Below are 17360 nucleotides of genomic sequence, written 5' to 3'. Positions count from 1 at the left end.
GTCCTTCCACTGACGACCATATCAGGCTTTCGCATGTTCAATTAATCATGACCATTGCTACAGTGAAGCCGCCTGTGGCGTCATTGAGATGCATGAAGCCAAAAGCATTTATAACACAAAGTCCAAAAATCATTAGATGGGTTGTCGCGTAATCATATAATATAATTATATAATGTAGTTGTATATACAGATAACTACAACTGGATGCTGCATTTGAATCACCATGGGCATATTCAATTCAATGCTAGTAGTACTACTGAAAAAGTCTTAATCAGTTGGTGCATAGTGGGGTTTGCTTTCAATTGGAGCCAGAAAAAGGAAAGCAGCCTAATTTTTTCCACCGAGGAGGCGTCCACTTTTGCTGCTTGCTGGCAATATCTCATCTAATCCCAGATACTACCTTCTTCTTCTTCTTTTTTTTTTTTTTTTTAATTGAAAATTTCAGGTTCTCATAAGATTAATAATCAGTAAAACTCTACGAAATTACAATATTATAATATTATTTTGTATCGTTTGTATAGTAAACGACACTATTCCTAATTCCATACCCTATATTTAGGGTCTTTTACCAAGCGTCACTAAATGAATATTGACATTTTTTTGGGTATAAAGAGTCATTATTTACATGTCACTATTTTTTTTTGTTTTTTTTTGTTTTTTTGTTTTGTTTTTGTTTTTTATTGTTTGTTTTTTGTTTTTGTTTTTGTTTTTGTTTTGTTTTGTTTTTTTTTTTTTTTTTTTTTGTAGTAAGAGTATTTTTTCCATACATATTTTTGCTCCGAACATTGTTAGAAAACTGCCTTTGCCAAATGATAGGATGCGATGTTTGCTTCCCTTCTAATATGCATCACATGCCGTGATTAATAGAGACTATGCAGTATTATCCTCACATCGCCAATTTGAGATAGAACCTATTCTCATCTGTTTAATGGTTATATTTGTGTTAAATCACTAATTGTTAAATTTTTAAGATAAATTATTATTTAACATGATATTGGAGCTATAGGTCTTGAATTTGAATCCTATTTCTATCAATTCACCTAATTAATTTCAATTACCTTATTAAATGAGAGTTTAGGCCCACACATGAAAAAAAATGTTAAAACATAATTTAAATGATTAAATTTATCTTTTCTTATCAATTTAAATTTTTGAGGTAAATGATAATTAACTGGCGGTATAAAAATATAATCAATATTGGCATTTAGAAAGCTTTTTATTTTTTTTCCTGCTTTTTGGGAAAGCATTTCCCGGATTGAAGACAGTGGCATGTATCTTATCGTCTACGATACCGACAAGTTCTAGAAAATATTAAAGGATGACCAAGATATTTTGAAAGCGAATTGAGAGAGAAAAAGCATGAGTTGAATTGGTAAACATAGACTGCCATGAAACTGATTATTAATTTGGAGTGGCAAGCAAGAGTAAAAAAAAATTTTGTTACTCGGCAAGCAATAAGCATAGTGATGTGGTTAGACAACTATATAAAGAGGTGAAATGGAGGTGACAGAATACAATTAAGCTTCTAAGTTTTGTGCTTTTAATTTCTTCTCTATGGCTACCGTCTTTGAAACAAGCAATAGATCCTCAATGGCTGCTATCGTGCTACTTCTGGGACTCTTGGTGGCAAACCTTGGCACAACAGGTCTACTCATCATCATCTCTCTCACTTTGTTCCTCTGCAACTGTATATATATATATATATATATATATGCTTGTTTATGTTGATTTGCCTTTATGCATTAACTTCTGCAACAAACGTACGTATAACATTTCTTACAAGTTTTCTTGAATTTCTGATGCCTGATTGCAGCATGGAACTCCTTTTCTTTAATGTTTTTCCTTTCAATGAGACCATGATATAAAATGTTGCAAAATCATTTAGACCCAAAAGCTTAATTTGTCTATTGGTTTGAATCTAATTATTTATTATAGGAGAAACTTCATTTAACCCCCTGAATTGTCACCACTTTTGCAATATTTTCCCTAAAGTTCAATTTCTCTCAAATGAATGTATATGTCACCCATCCGTTACGATTTTCCGTTAACTCCTAACTATTAAAATTCCCAAAATACCCCCATTTGTTTTAAGAGAAAAAATAAAAGTTGCAAAGATTAAGGCATTGGTCCGAATTTAACGGTATTTGCAAAGATACTCATGCCTCAATCTTTGCAAAAATTTTAAATATTTTTTCCAAAAAAACAAAACCGGGGGTATTTTGAAAATTTTGTTAGAATTTAATAAAAAAATCCTAATGGAAGGGAACATTGAAAAAAAAAAATTAAAAGTTTGATATACTAAATTGAGAAGTTTTGAACTTTAGAGGAGACATTGCAGAACATAATGACATTTCAGGAAGCGGGGTAAGTAAAGTTTCCCTTTAAGTCCTCTCAAATGTGATGTGGCATTTAAAATCACCAATAGATCAAAATTTAATAATGATCATCTCAAATTTAATGGTGATTTTAAAAGTCACTTCATATTTGAGAGCACTCTACTCCTCCGTATATTATTACTCATATTATATTAACCATATGCTAAAATGGATTTTGGAATGCATGCAGGTGGAGAATCGATAGGGATTTGTTATGGAATGATGGGCAACAATCTAGCATCCACTTCAGAAGTAATATCTCTCTACACATCCAACAACATCAAGCGAATGAGAATCTATGATCCCAACCAAGCAGTTCTGCAAGCTCTTAAAGACTCCAACATTGAGCTCATGCTTGGCGTTCCAAATTCAGACCTTCAAAGCCTTGCCGCCAACCCTTCCAATGCAAATTCATGGGTACAAAGAAATGTGCTCAGCTTCTGGCCTAGCGTCAGATTCCGATACATTGCTGTTGGAAATGAAGTCAGCCCTGTCAATGGCGCCACAGCTTCGCTGGCTCAGTTTGTTCTCCCTGCGGTGCGAAACGTATTCAATGCAATCAAATCTGCGGGCCTTCAGGACCAAATCAAGGTCTTCTTTTGAAAATTTCAACTTCCCTTCCATTTGTGTCTTCCACAACTTTGTCGCACAATGAAAATCTCAAAGAATTTTTTGTGCTTTATATAGACATGTCTTTCACTATATATTTGTTTAGAGCATGGTTGTGATTGTGTTTGGGAAATAGAGCTTTTAAGTAAAAAAATGTTTTTTAACAAAAGCTTCATTTTTTTGCTTTTGCTAAAAGTGTGTTTTGGTCATTTTTAGACTTTTTAGATCCTTAAAAGCGCTTTTAATTTTTTTTACCAAACAGATACTTTTTTAGAGCATGTTTGAGATTGTGTTTGAGAATAGAGCTTTTAAGTCAAAACAGTTTTTTAACAAAAGTTTTATTTTTTAGCTTTTGCTAAAAGAGCGTGTTTTAGTTATTTTTAGACTTTTTAGATCATTAAAAGCACTTTCAATTTTTTTTTACTAAATTGGTACTTTTTTCTTCTTCAAAACGAACTTTTTGAGTAGTAAACGTACTTTTAGACCCTTCAAACGCAAACCCAAACAAGCCCTAAGAGATATAATCAAAATCGCCTTAGAGCCTATTTGTGATTGCGTTTGAGAAATAAAGTTTTTAAGTCAAAAAGTATTTTTTAGCAAAAGCTTCATTTTTAAACTTTTACTAAAAGTGCGTTTTGACCATTAAAAATGTTTTAATTTTTTTACCAAAAAAGTATTTTTTTCTTCTTGAAACGAACTTTTTGAATGTTAAAAGTACTTTTAGACCTCTCAAACGCAATCTCAAACAAGACCAACTAAGTCTCGATCATCTCATACACTAGTTTTGTGTTCTTCTTTGTTTAATTCCGAAATTCTCTCAACTTTATTATTTTCTAACAGGTTTCAACTGCCATTGACATGACGTTGATCGGAACCTCGTACCCCCCGTCGCAGGGGGCTTTCCGGGGAGATGTGAGGGCATATTTAGACCCCATCATCGGCCACCTTGCATATGCCAAGGCACCATTACTAGCAAATGTGTACACTTATTTCAGCTATGCAGGGAATCCACGTGACATATCTCTTCCCTACGCTTTGTTTACTTCCCCATCGGTTGTCGTATGGGATGGGCAGCGTGGATACCAAAACCTTTTTGATGCGTTGATGGATGCACTGTACTCTGCCCTTGAGAGGACTGGAAATCCTCTGGAGGTTGTGGTGTCGGAGAGCGGATGGCCGTCGGCCGGCGGGGTTGCTACCACCGTTGATAACGCACGTGCTTATTACTCGAATTTGATCCGGCACGTCAAAAAGGGCACGCCCAAGATCCCTGACAGGGCAATAGAGACTTACCTGTTTGCCATGTTTGATGAGAATCAGAAACCGCAAGAGCTGGAGAAACACTTTGGGGTGTTCTTCCCAAATAAACAGCCCAAATATTCCCTCAATTTCAATGGAGAAAGAATAATCTGGGAGGGTGTCGATGTTGATCAGTATAATGCAACAGTTTCCCTTAAGAGTGAGATGTAAGAATACTGCAAGCATAGGATCGGAGCTCTTTCCTTTTGTGTTTCTTGGTCTTTTTAATAAAAGAATCCACCGCTTGTATTCTTTTTGTGTTTCTGGAAAAATTAGAAAAAACAAAATAAAAAAGGATGTGTGGCTGCTGGGATTCGAGCCCAGGTCTCCACGGCCACAACGTGGAATTCTTACCACTAAACTACAGCCACATCCATGTACAATACAACCATCAATGTATATCTATTCTAAATATATATGAGACGCAGCCAGCAAAACGTAATCCAGTCTCATCTTAAGTACTCTGGATGAAAAGGATTCAATTTTTTGTTTAAAATTAATTTATAAAGTCATTATTATTGCATAATCTAATTTCATTTCAAACATTAATCGGGAGTCAAAGGTAGTAGATTTGTAAATTGTAATTATTGTTTATTATAGATGTATATATACTCTCTAATTCTAACTTTTGTATTAAGTTTTACAAGGGGGATCTCCAAGGGACATCTTAATCCCTTGGGTGTAGGGCTAATATTGGACCAAATGCTTATTTCTAAAACTATACCAAGTAATACTAGGGATCATCTTTTTATCCTCCTAAAGTTGATGTGGCTTGCAAAATCACTATTGGATCAAAATTCAATTATGATTCATCTAAAATTTAATGGTGATTTTAAAAGCCACATCAACTTTAATAGAATAAAAAAATGATCCATAACATTACTCAACTATATCTATTGTAGTTTAGGCATTTTATGCGAAGGATTTGGGTTAAGTAACAGTTCAAATTTAATTTCTTTACCACACTTAAATCGAATTCTTAATTAAAATCAGTTGGGTTGTAGGTAAATCTCAAAGGAATAATCATATTAAGTAAATTTTTATATAACTGTTATACAATTGAGATGATATGACAGTTAAAATCAATTTTTTTTGTCAATAATGACTTTTAAAAAAGAAAAATCAACGACTAAATTTGACCGTCACGTCATTCCAAAGTGGCATGTTCATTAATGATTCTTGATAAAGAAAGTTGGTGTCCTTATTCTATTTGAATCAGGAGGTGTGTAATTGGGCGGTTTGCCTTTATGTAATCCGATTTACACAAGGAAAAGAGTAAAAATGGACAAGCTATTATCTTATTATTTTGACCTTTTAAGTATGCTATTATGTCACTTTCACAATAAAAACATAATTAATACATATATCATAGGATTGGAGAAACGAATAATTTTTATTTTTTTTATTACATATCAAATAACTATAAAATAACTTATCAAATCAATATTTTGGGGAGGGGGATTCGAACTAGTGAAATCCACTTCATTAGGCGTGGTCCACAGCTAATTACAATCTTCATAATATCAACTTTACATATCATGTTGCTCACTTATAATTTTACATAAAATCATATCATATCATATTTTTTTCTCCCTAAACCCGCCAAAAACAAAAATAATGGGTTGGCACGTTTATAATCCAAACCCTATAACTTCGTGTCGTGCTCGTGGCTCGTGTCAAAATTGACAATCCTACCTATAGGCCTAGCCCTCTCTGCTTAGGGCTAACAATTGAGATATTGTCACATGAGGCTACACCCTCTACGGTGCGTTGTACTACTTTCTAGAAAAAATTCTTAAATATTATTTTATACGTAGTAACAGTGATTCTCTTTATTGTTTATGTTTTCTTTACTGTTTATTGATGGAACCCCACAACTAATAATAGAAATTTATTGATAATAATGGCTCATTTCGGGTTGGAGAGACTACAATAACTCCTTTCGGGTAGGAGAGACCACAATTGAATCCAATTAGGGTTGGAAACAAACCACAAACAAGCTTTTGCTTAATAATTCTTTATTTAAAATAAACTACAACTACTATCCCTATTTATAAGATAAGAAATCCAACTAAAAGAAGGACTATAAAGTCTAATTAATAAAGGACTCAAACATAAACTTGGACTTGGAATATAGACTTCTTATTGTACTAGTAGACCTTTCTCCTTGTCTCAGAAGAACAAGTAGACAAGTCCCTTGCTTCTCAACCCTCAATTGCCATGTGAGACCTACGTGGCATTGGTTCTCCATCATTTGCCCCCCCCTTGAAGGGGAACCTTGTCCGCAAGGTCCAAGGTACCTACACATGGGCTTATTAGGTGAGTTATGAACCCACCTTTTTTTTTTTTTTTTTTTTTTTTTTTTCTAAGCCCCTTGAACAAAGATGGTGTGAGGAGATGAGACTGCGACACTCGAGACGTGTGGCAGTGTTGATGGCACAATTTGAGGATACGGCAACGTGGAATGGCACGATGGTTGACGGCACAGTTGGGATGGTATGCACGTTTGGAGGGTTGAGTCTAGTGTTCTCTAGATCTGGGATTGGTGGGGTAGCGACCGTGGGTTGTGAATGGCTCAGTCTCTGGACGGCGTCGCAATACTGTTGATCTCTGTAAGTCGTTTGTTGATGGTGGCTTACAGTGGACCCAAGCTTTTTTGAGAGATATGAATGATGAGTCTTCATCCTCTTTCAGTGCCTTTAGGCCACACAATATTCTATCTAAATTTCGCTCAATTTGTTTCACAATTTGGCTTTGATGGGTTAGCTGACGAATGAAAATCTACTCAAAACGATCAAGTAAACAATGAAGTTGAGAATTCGACATCGTTGCGAAGGCTCTGATACCACGTTGATGGAACCCCACAACTAATAATAGAAATTTATTGATAATAATGACTCCTTTCGGGTAGGAGAGACCACAATAACTCATTTCGGGTAGGATTTAACTGTGTGGTTGTGGGTTCGAATGGCTCAGTCTCTGGACAGCGTCGTGATACTGTTGATCTCTAAAGTCGTTTGTTGATGGTGGCTTAAAGTGGACCCAAGCTTTTTTTAGAGAGATGAGTGATGATTCTTCATCCTCTTTCAATGCCTTCAGGCCACACAATATTCTATCTAAATTTCGCTCAATTTGTTTCATGATTTGGCTTTGATGGGCTAGCTGACGAACGAAAATCTACTCAAAACGATCAAGTAAACGATGAAGTTGAGAATCTGACATCGTTGCGAAGGCTCTAATACCACGTTGATGGAACCCCACAACTAATAATATAAATTTATTGATAATAATGACTCCTTTCGGGTATTAGAGACCACAATAACTCCTTTCGGGTAGGAGAGACCACAATTGAATCACTTTTGTTTTATGTTATAAATACATAATACCTATTACAACATAGCCATTTTATTATTTCATTTATTAGAACTTTATATACATATCATAACTTTTGTGGGAGAACGTTATAAAACTATTATTGAAAATATACTATATGTTACGGGTCCACAACCCGGTGAATATATATTATAATTATTTACATATTATAATTATTATTAAATGAGGTAATGATGTATTATTAGTCTTATTAAGAAAATACGAAGACTTGCTCATAAAGCAATATCTCTAGTAGGAAATATGAGATTTGTCTCCCATTAGAATTATATTTTCTATTTACGTATATTTCTATTTCTACCATCTAATAGTCTATATATATAAACCTAAGAGTGATCAATAAAATATATGAGAAGTTTATTATTCAACTCTAGTAGTTGTTTTGGGAGGTTTAGAGTTCCTCGAATTATCCAAGAATTAGGAGGCCCAGAATTCTTCGAATTATCCTACCAAACCCTATCAAAACCTATCGCTCTCGTTGATTATTCATCCCTCATTACGAAGGTCCAAAACAACTTGGTATCAGAGCCAAGTTAACGACGACAAACCAAATCAACTATGTTTGACATAGTTTTCGAAGAATGTTGACAGAATTTCACCACCTTCTCAAGGATTGGAGGAATGAAATTGCAGCTCGTTATGAGAAGCATCCAATCTCACTCTCATCTTCACCAAACACCCCCATAGACAACCACTCCATCAATCCTTCAGCACAACCATCTTCCAAAATCTCACCCAAAACCCAAAGAAAAAGAACCTCTTGACCAAAACCCATCAACCCTTCAGCACAACCATCTCCCAAAATCTCACCCAAAATTCAAACAAAAAGAACCTCTAGACCAAAACCCACCAAACAAACCCATACTGCATCATCTCTCTCACGGCTTATGCCGTCATTAACCCCTACAACCCATAACACCTCAGACCACAAAGCACCACACCAAGCCGCCGCCCAGCCCCAAATCGCAGCACCGCAATCCCAGCCACCAACCCAAAAGTTGCCACACCAAATTCTCCGGCACCGCTGCATCAGTTGCTTCTCAGTTGGCATCCACGTTTGAATCTCAATCTTGGAAGATTGCTACATGCTCTGTACTTCGACAAAGTCTATTTCTGAGGTTGAGGTTCACGCAGAGGAGAGGAAGATTTGTCTTCGTCATGTGGTTGAGAAAGAGGGGGAAAAAAAAAAAGGACCACTTGATGTTCCTTGTGTCTACATGTTTTCTTTGGGCTTTGCTTAAAAATCTTGACAAATCTCCACCTTTTGTCAAAAAAAAAAGCCAAAAAAAAAAAAAAAAAGAAAAGAAAGAAAGAGTTGTTGGTGCCTTGGGTGGGACACTCATTAAAGAAGCCTATTGGAGTAAAGCCTAAATCACTTTGGAGGAGAGGATTCAAGAGAATTTTTGGATTCAAATATTTTTGGGTACAAGTATTCTTGCATGGTCATGGTCGTGGAGCTGCTATGAGCTTTGATCATTTCTACGACCTTGAGGACAAGGTCATTTTAAGGGGAAATGAGTGTTACGGGTTCACAACTCGGTGAATATATATTATAATTATTTACATATTAGAATCATTATCAAATAAGGTAATGATGTATTATTAGTCTTATTAGGAAAATATGGAGACTTGCTCATAAGACAATATCTCTAGTAGGAAATATGAGATTTGTCTCCCATTAGAATTATATTTTCTATTTACGTGTATTTCTATTTTGCCCTGTAATAGTCTATATAAGCCTAAGAGTGATGAATAAAATATATGAGAAGTTTATTATTCAACTCTAATAGTTGTTTTGGGAGGTTTAGGGTTCCTCGAATTACCTTAAAATTAGGAGGCTCAGGATTCCTCGAATTATCCTACCAAAACCTATCGCTCTCGTTGATTATTCATCCCTCGTTACGGAGGCCTGTAAGCTTATATACACATGTTCAAGATTAGACTTAATTCATGTGGGACATTAGAATCATAACACTATGCATCATTATAAAATATCATTTGCACAATTTATTCACATCACATAATTCATGCATAAATCATTTCATATTTGTCATTATACATAATGCTAAAAATGACTTGGGTTTTTCTTTGGAATTTTGCATAACCTCATACATAAAATGTCTCAAGTCGACATTCATAAAAATACCAGCACAAACATAAGCTTGCTTAACTCAATCGCTTTTATTTGTTTTGTCTTCACCATAGCATACCGTCCTTATCATTGTGATCAATCCTTTAAATGTCCTATGAAAGCTTCTATTTGAATACCTACAATCAATATCTCTAGTAGGAAATATGAGATTTGTCTCCCATTAGAATTATATTTTCTATTTACGTGTATTTCTATTTCTGCCATGTAATAGTCTATATAAACCTAAAAGTGATCAATAAAATATATGAGAAGTTTATTATTCAACTTTAGTAATTGTTTTGGGAAGTTTAGGGTTCCTCAAATTACCCTAAAATTAGGAGACTCAGGAATCTTCTAATTTTCCTACAAAAAACTATCACTCCTGTTGACTATTCATCCCTCGTTACAGATGCCCAAAACAACTTGGTATTATAGCCAAGTTAACGACGACAAACCAAATCAACTATGTCTGACAGAATTTTTTGAAGAATGTTTGACAGAATTTCGCCGCCTTCTTAAGGAATAGAGGGATGAAATTGCAGCTTGTTGTGAGAAGCATCCAATCTCACTCTTGTCTTCACCAAACACCCCCAAAGACACCACTCCATCAACCCTTCAGCACAACCATCTTCTAAAATCTCACCCAAAACCCAAAGAAAAGGAATCTCTCAACCAAAACCCACCAAACCAACCCACACCACATCGCAACATCTCTTTCATGGCTTGCGCCGCCATCAACCCCTACAACCCACAACACCTCAGACTACAAAGCACCACACCAAGCCGCCTCCCAGCCCCAGATCGCAGCACCGCAATCCCAGCCACCAACCCAGAAATTGCCACACCAAATCCTCCAGCGTCTCTGAATCAATTACTTCCTAGTTGGCATCCATGTTCGAGTCTCAATCTTGGAAGACTGCTACATCCTCTGTATTTTGAAAAAGTCTATTTTCTGAGGTTGAGGTTCACACAAAGGAGAAGAAGATTTGTCTTCTTCATGTGGCTGAGAAAGGGAAAAAAAATAATAAAAAAATAAAAATAAAAAGGCCACTTGATGCTCTTTATGTCTACATGTTTTCTTTGGGCTTTGCTTGAAAATCTTGATAAATCTCCAACTTTTGTCAAAAAATAAAAAAGAAGAAGAAAGAGTTGCTGATGCTTTTGGTGGGACACTCATTAAAGAAGCCTTTGAGTAAAGCCTGAATCACTTTGGGTGAGAGTATTTCAAGAGATTTTTTGGATTCAAATATTTTTTGGTGCAAGTATTCTTGCATGGTCATAGTCGTGGAGTTGCTATGAGCTTTGATCATTTCTACGATAGTGTTACGGGTCCACAATCCGATGAATATATATAAATGTTACAAACCTTGGGTAGAACTCACCCTTGAAAACTGGCTTACAAGGGAAGGGTGCCCAAGAGCTTATATATACATGGTCAAGATTGGACTTAACTCATGTGAGCACCACGCTTCCATGGCCGACGTCCACGGCAACCCACTCTATCGACACTAACTTGATGGTAGCCATTTCTCTTTTGGTGGCTCCACTCACCTATTAGTATTTTAGTCTAGCCCATAAGTCACCCATTCTGTGACTCGAGACATGGTGGCTAGCTTTGATGCCAAATGTTACAAACCTTGGGTAGAAGTCACCCTTGAAAATCGGCTTACAAGGGATGGGTGCCCAAGAGCTTATATACACATAGTCAAAGTTAAACTTAAATCGTGTGGCACATTAGAATCGTAACACTATGCATCACTATAAAATATCATTTGCACAATTTATTCACATCACATAGTTCATGCATAAATCATTTCATATTTGTCATTATACATAATGCTAAGAATGACCTGGGTTTTTCTTTGGAAAATATTGCATAACCTCATACATAAAATGTCTCAAGTCAACATTCATAAAAATACTAGCACAAACATAAGCTTCCTTACCTCAATCGCTTTTATTCATTTTGTCTTCACCATAGCATACCGTCCTTATCATTGTGATCAATCCCTTAAACGTCCTATGAAAGCCTCTATTTGAAGACCTAAAATCGTGTCATAGAACTTCCTTAATTAATAGGTCATATAAAAACCTTAGCTTCAAAGGACAACCAAATTCCTTAATCTCTTCAACAAACTTCTCAAATTCATTATTCTCATTTCCACAACCATCTAGCATTTCTTACTTTAAAATTAGTGCTAGACCCCGAATTAATGACCTAAACTATATCTACATTACTTGTATTACTTACTCTCCATTAACCTTCAAATAATTTATGCTTTATTTAGTTTGAGCCTAATTCCTCAAATCCCAAATGTACCAAACCCTTTTTCATAATGGATTAAGAGTCTATTTAAACTTTCCCAAATCCCCCTTGCAAAACCTATAGTAAAATGATCTATTTATTTCGACTAAAACATATCCCAAACATTCAATTTCAACTAGACAATGATCATATAGGATATGTTTTAGATGGTTTTGGGTTTGGAGAAGCACCCAACAATTCATCTTTGCCTAATCTGATAAACTTTTGAAAATATGTCATGTGAGCTTTATCATATGACATTTCATCATGTTGTATGTGATTCTCAGCAATAGGAAAATTTGAAATTGCATCACGAAGAAGAAGCTTTTAAAAGCAAGCAACCGTATTCGTCTCGAACTCTAAAGGAATAACTCCTCTCATAAAAAGATCATTGGTTGGCAAAAGGAATTGAGGCAATTTCTCATGAGGACAAGCCTCTCATATGCAAACACGCATATGAAATGTAAGAAGCTTGTATGCACCTGTTTTCGTCATCCCATTCAAACTTGATAGGTCATCGTTATCAGACAACCCAATGCATATCGTCCAAGAAGTCCATTTGCAAACTTTACGATGTTAGCTACATTTTCTATTAAAACAAAGTTCGGTTTTAGATGTTGTATTAAATTTATATAAACCTCAAGTTTTTTATTTTTCTTGTCATCCAATAGATTATCTTTATTTATAAAGCGATTAAACTTACTTTCCTTGAAAATGAGGCCTAACATATATCACATCAACGTCATTGGTAGAATGTAATATCTTTGAGTTGTAACTACAAGTGACAAAAATATTTTATAGTTTCCCTACAATTACCCAATCTCTAAAGTGGCTCCCAAGTGTCTTCATCAACACCATAACATTTCCAAAACATTTTTTGCATACTAAATAATTTATCTTATAGGATATTTCATCTTTCTATCTACACTTGAGAAGTTGAACTTGGGAGGGAAGATGCATGACATTTTGCCATGGAAGAATTTTTTTTAACAAGGTAAAATTTGATTTTCAATATATTTGGCCCCTACCCATTAAAATTTTTGGCCACTCATTTGAAATTTGGGCCCTACTCCTTAGATAGAAAATTTGATTTCACAAGGCATGAGATGGCACTACAAAAAAAAAGAGGTTTTTGTTGACCAATAGTTTCTGACGTGTTAGTATTGACGTGTGTGTCCAAAATTGGCACGTCAATAATTTATTGACGTGTCAAAAAGTGGCACGTCAAAAAAAAATTTTGACGTGTCAATTTCTAACACGTCAATAAATTATTGATGTGCCAAAAAGTGGCACGTCACTAAATTTTTTTTTTAAAAAAAAATTTCAAGAAGTTTTTTTTCAATTAAATTTACTTGATGTTTAATTTATCATCAAAAATCCAGTTGCAACTTAAAGCCCATATAAATCCCTACAAATGTTGAACACCCATATATATATATCTAACTATTGAAGGAAAATTCTCAAAATCTCATCATGAATTCACTACACAAGTACTCTGATCTCTAAACATCCGGTAGAAATTCCTAAAATACTTCAAACCCCCAAATAATGTGGAAGAACAAATCTAAAAGTGGGTTAGCAAATTTAACAAAAAGAAAAAAAAAAAAAAAACTTCTATATAAGAGACTAATAGATATAAAATAACTCAAATTGAAGCATTTATACCTTAAAATCCCCAAATATTCCAACCTCTTCCCTTCTCTCTCCATTTATCTTTCTTCTTCACCTTTTCTCCTCTTCTCTCACAGGTTCCTTCTCTTCTTTTCTTTTATTTTGTTTAAGCTACAAACAAGGGAGGTGGGCGTGAGAAGAAGAAGAAGAAGAAGAAGAAGAAGAAAAATTTATATATATATAAGTGAGAACCGAAAGACAAGCAGAAAGAAGGAATTTGGGAGAAGAAATTAGTTGAAAGGAGAAGGAGAAAGGAAAGAAAATAAGGAAGAGATCTCAACTAGAAGAGGAAAAGAAAAAGAAAAGAAAAAAAATGACAACTTATTTGAAAAGGAAGGCTGTGGGCGCACGCGGGAGGAGAAAGAAAAAGACGAGACAAAAAAAAAAAAAAAAAAAAAAAAAAAGAAAGAAAAAAAGAAAAAGAAAAAGGGGTCCAGTTGGTCTTGCGCCTTTTCGATGAGGTTTCTTGACGTGTCTATAGTAGACACGTCAAGAAAGTCATCATATAATTAAAACATTGCATAATTTTTATTATTAATTAATAACCATATATATATATATATATATATATATATATATTTTGTTACCTAATATTAATTATTTCCAAATAAATTAAAGAATACAAATTAAGTACATATATATAATAACCATATATAGTGAAAGCATTGCATAATTTTTATTATTAATTAATAACCATATATATATATTTTGTTACCTAATATTAATAATTTCCAAATAAATTAAAGAATACAAATTAAGCACATATATATAATAACCATATAGAGTGAAAGCATTGCATGAATTTTTTTTTTTTTTTTTGAAATTGATTTTTATTATTAATTAATAGCCATATATATTTTGTTACCTAATATTAATTAATAACCATATACCAATTATACATATACCAATTAAATTTTCTTACCTAATATAGGTACCAATTAAATTTTGTTATCTAATATTTTTTTAAAACAAATAATTAATATTATTAATTAATTAATTTTTGACGTGTGAAATAATGGTACATCAATAATTATTAACGTGTTACATTTGACACATCAAGAAAATAATAAGAGAGAAAAATTATATGATCACTTATTTTTTAAAAAATAATATATACTTAAAACTAAGATAATGCATATATGTATTAATATTCCTACAATATTGAAAACGTGATATGTATTAATACTATATCACTTTAATTAATAACCATATATATTTTGTTACCTACTATTAATTAATAGCCATAAATTAAAGAATATAAAGCATATATATATAATAACCATATATAGTGAAAGCATTGCATAATTTTTATTATTAATTAATAGCCATATATATTTTGTTACCTAATATTAATTAATAACCATATACCAATTATATATATATATACCAATTAAATTTTGTTACTTAATATAGGTACCAATTAATTAAATTTTGTAACTTAATATAGGTACAAATAATTAATATTATTAATTAATTAATTTTTGACGTGTGAAATAATGACACGTCAAGAATTATTGACGTGTCAGAATGACACGTCATTATGTATTAACGTGCGGAAATGCGCCACGTTAATAAAGTTAACTTTATTGACGTGTCACTGTAGGCACATCAATAATTACCAACGTGGCAAAAAGTGTGTTACTGTTTGCCACGTCAAAAAACACCTTGTTTTTTGTAGTGTGGGAACAGGATTCTCTCCAATCTATTTTAGACTAGAAAATATTCAGTTAATGATTAGGATTTCTCTAGAGAGATCCTGATGCCATGAATGAGACACATGTCCCATTAATAATATATATACATATATATATAAAGAAAAAAAAATTAAATTTTTTTTGAAAAAAACAAAGGGATGGCCGGCCACCCCATGGCCCTTGGGGATGGTCCGGCCACCCCCAAAGACCAAATAAAAAAAATAAAAAATTGATTTGGCCCTTGGGGCCACCCCCAAGGGCCAAATCAAAATAATAATAATAATAAATAATTTGGCACTTGAGGGTGGCCGATCCACCCCCAAAGGCCCTTGGGGTGGCCGAAGCCACCCCATGGTCCTTTGAGGTCGATCAGCCACCCCCAAGAGCTAAATCAATTTTTTTTTTTTTTTTTTTTAACCACCCCCCAAGGGCCATAGGGTGGCTTCAGCCACCCCAGACCGTGGTCAAAGCCACCCCTAAACCCAACTGGGGTGGCCGGCCACCCCTTAATTTTTTTTTAATTTTTTATTATTTTCTTATATATATATATATTGTTTGTTAATAAACAGGTGTCTCATTTGTGGCCTCATGATCTCTTTATATAAAGATCCTAACCATTAACTGAATATTTTCCAGTCCAAGATGGGCTGAAAAGGATCATGTTTCCATGAGATGTGACTCTGTCATGCTCTATTTATGGAGCCTGAAACAGAGGAGGATAAAAGCTCACTTCTCTCCCATGTCTTTATTGTCCCACATCTCCTGATATTGCATTTACAAGCAACCCAGAGTCTTGCCACATACTTAAGAATAGGGGTGAAAATGCGGATGCAGATAATAACAATATTCGCACCCGCAAAATACAAATAATAGATTTTGATATCCTCATCTGCATCCGCATTATGGGATTAACTATTCGCATCCGCGCATTTAATGCAGATAATAAATACAGATATTATCCGCTATCTGCATTTGAGATAATGAGCATTTTAGATGTTGAAGTTGTAATTCACTAATTATTGGTTCTAGTAAATACCAAAAAAAAAAAAAAATTATTTATAGTTGAACATTATTATTCAGAATCTCATATCACACTTGCTAATCGTTTTGCCAATAAATTTTCATCACATATATTATTTAATATTTAGCTTCTAGTAAATCTATAGTTGGTGACAAGAAAAATCATTTTTAAAAATAATAATAAAAATGGAAGAACACATAAGATAATTATATCATAACAAATCAGAAAAAATTCCTAAAAGTAAAATTCAACAACATTACAAATCCAACAAATATAAGAAACATAAATTACAAATCCGACTAACATAAATTAAAAATATATATATATAAAACCGCTATCCGCATCCGCATTTGCGAATATTAATTTTTGCTATCTGCATCCGCGTAAAGATAAGAGTCTTCTCCCGTATCACTTGGCCTCTCGCCCGTCTAAAGCCTGTCGGACGCCCAAAACGTCAACCTAGCTTGCCTCTACATTGCTCTGGCCTCAAAAAGAATGGTAGGTCCCAAGATTGTGTCCCGGTAGCACATTGCTTTAGCCTTTTATTTTAATATATTTTTTATTTGGCCCCTTCCGGAGACATTAGTGTATGCATTAGACCTTTAATTACAATATTCTATTAGATAACGATAGGACTACCAAGTCAAATGATTAAATCTAAAGCACTATGTATTATTACATTGTGCAACCAATTTGCCTTTGAAAATCAAAACTTTAGCCAAAAACAGCAGCAACAAAAGGCCAAAAAGCACGCACAAATTGGATAATGATAAACTCACTCTAAAATACTAGCAAGTACAAAAGAAATGTTGACTTCCAGGCTGCTCCTTATCCAAACCCATAAGTTTATTAATAGTGCCAAAAA

General features: G+C 34.0%; 1 protein-coding gene and 1 non-coding gene across 2 annotated transcripts; one reads left to right on the top strand and one right to left on the bottom strand.

Moving 5' to 3' along the window:
* Positions 1-1442: 1442 nt before the first annotated feature.
* On the top strand, positions 1443-4535 carry LOC132175717 (glucan endo-1,3-beta-glucosidase, basic vacuolar isoform). Its single transcript, XM_059587742.2, has 3 exons — positions 1443-1645; positions 2566-2966; positions 3825-4535. Exons 1-3 carry the CDS (start codon positions 1555-1557, stop codon positions 4452-4454), a joined length of 1122 nt encoding a protein of 373 aa, XP_059443725.1. The 5' UTR covers positions 1443-1554; the 3' UTR covers positions 4455-4535.
* Positions 4536-4582: 47 nt separating this feature from the next.
* TRNAH-GUG (transfer RNA histidin (anticodon GUG)) lies at positions 4583-4654 on the bottom strand. The gene has a single exon. It is a non-coding gene; the product is annotated as a tRNA-His (tRNA).
* Positions 4655-17360: the final 12706 nt, after the last annotated feature.

Source organism: Corylus avellana, chromosome 2 (genome assembly GCF_965113065.1).
Source record: "Corylus avellana chromosome 2, dhCorAvel1.hap1.2, whole genome shotgun sequence".
NCBI lineage: Eukaryota > Viridiplantae > Streptophyta > Magnoliopsida > Fagales > Betulaceae > Corylus > Corylus avellana.
The sequence above is the reverse complement of the archived record's forward strand: the minus strand, read 5'-3'. Positions and strand labels throughout refer to the sequence as shown.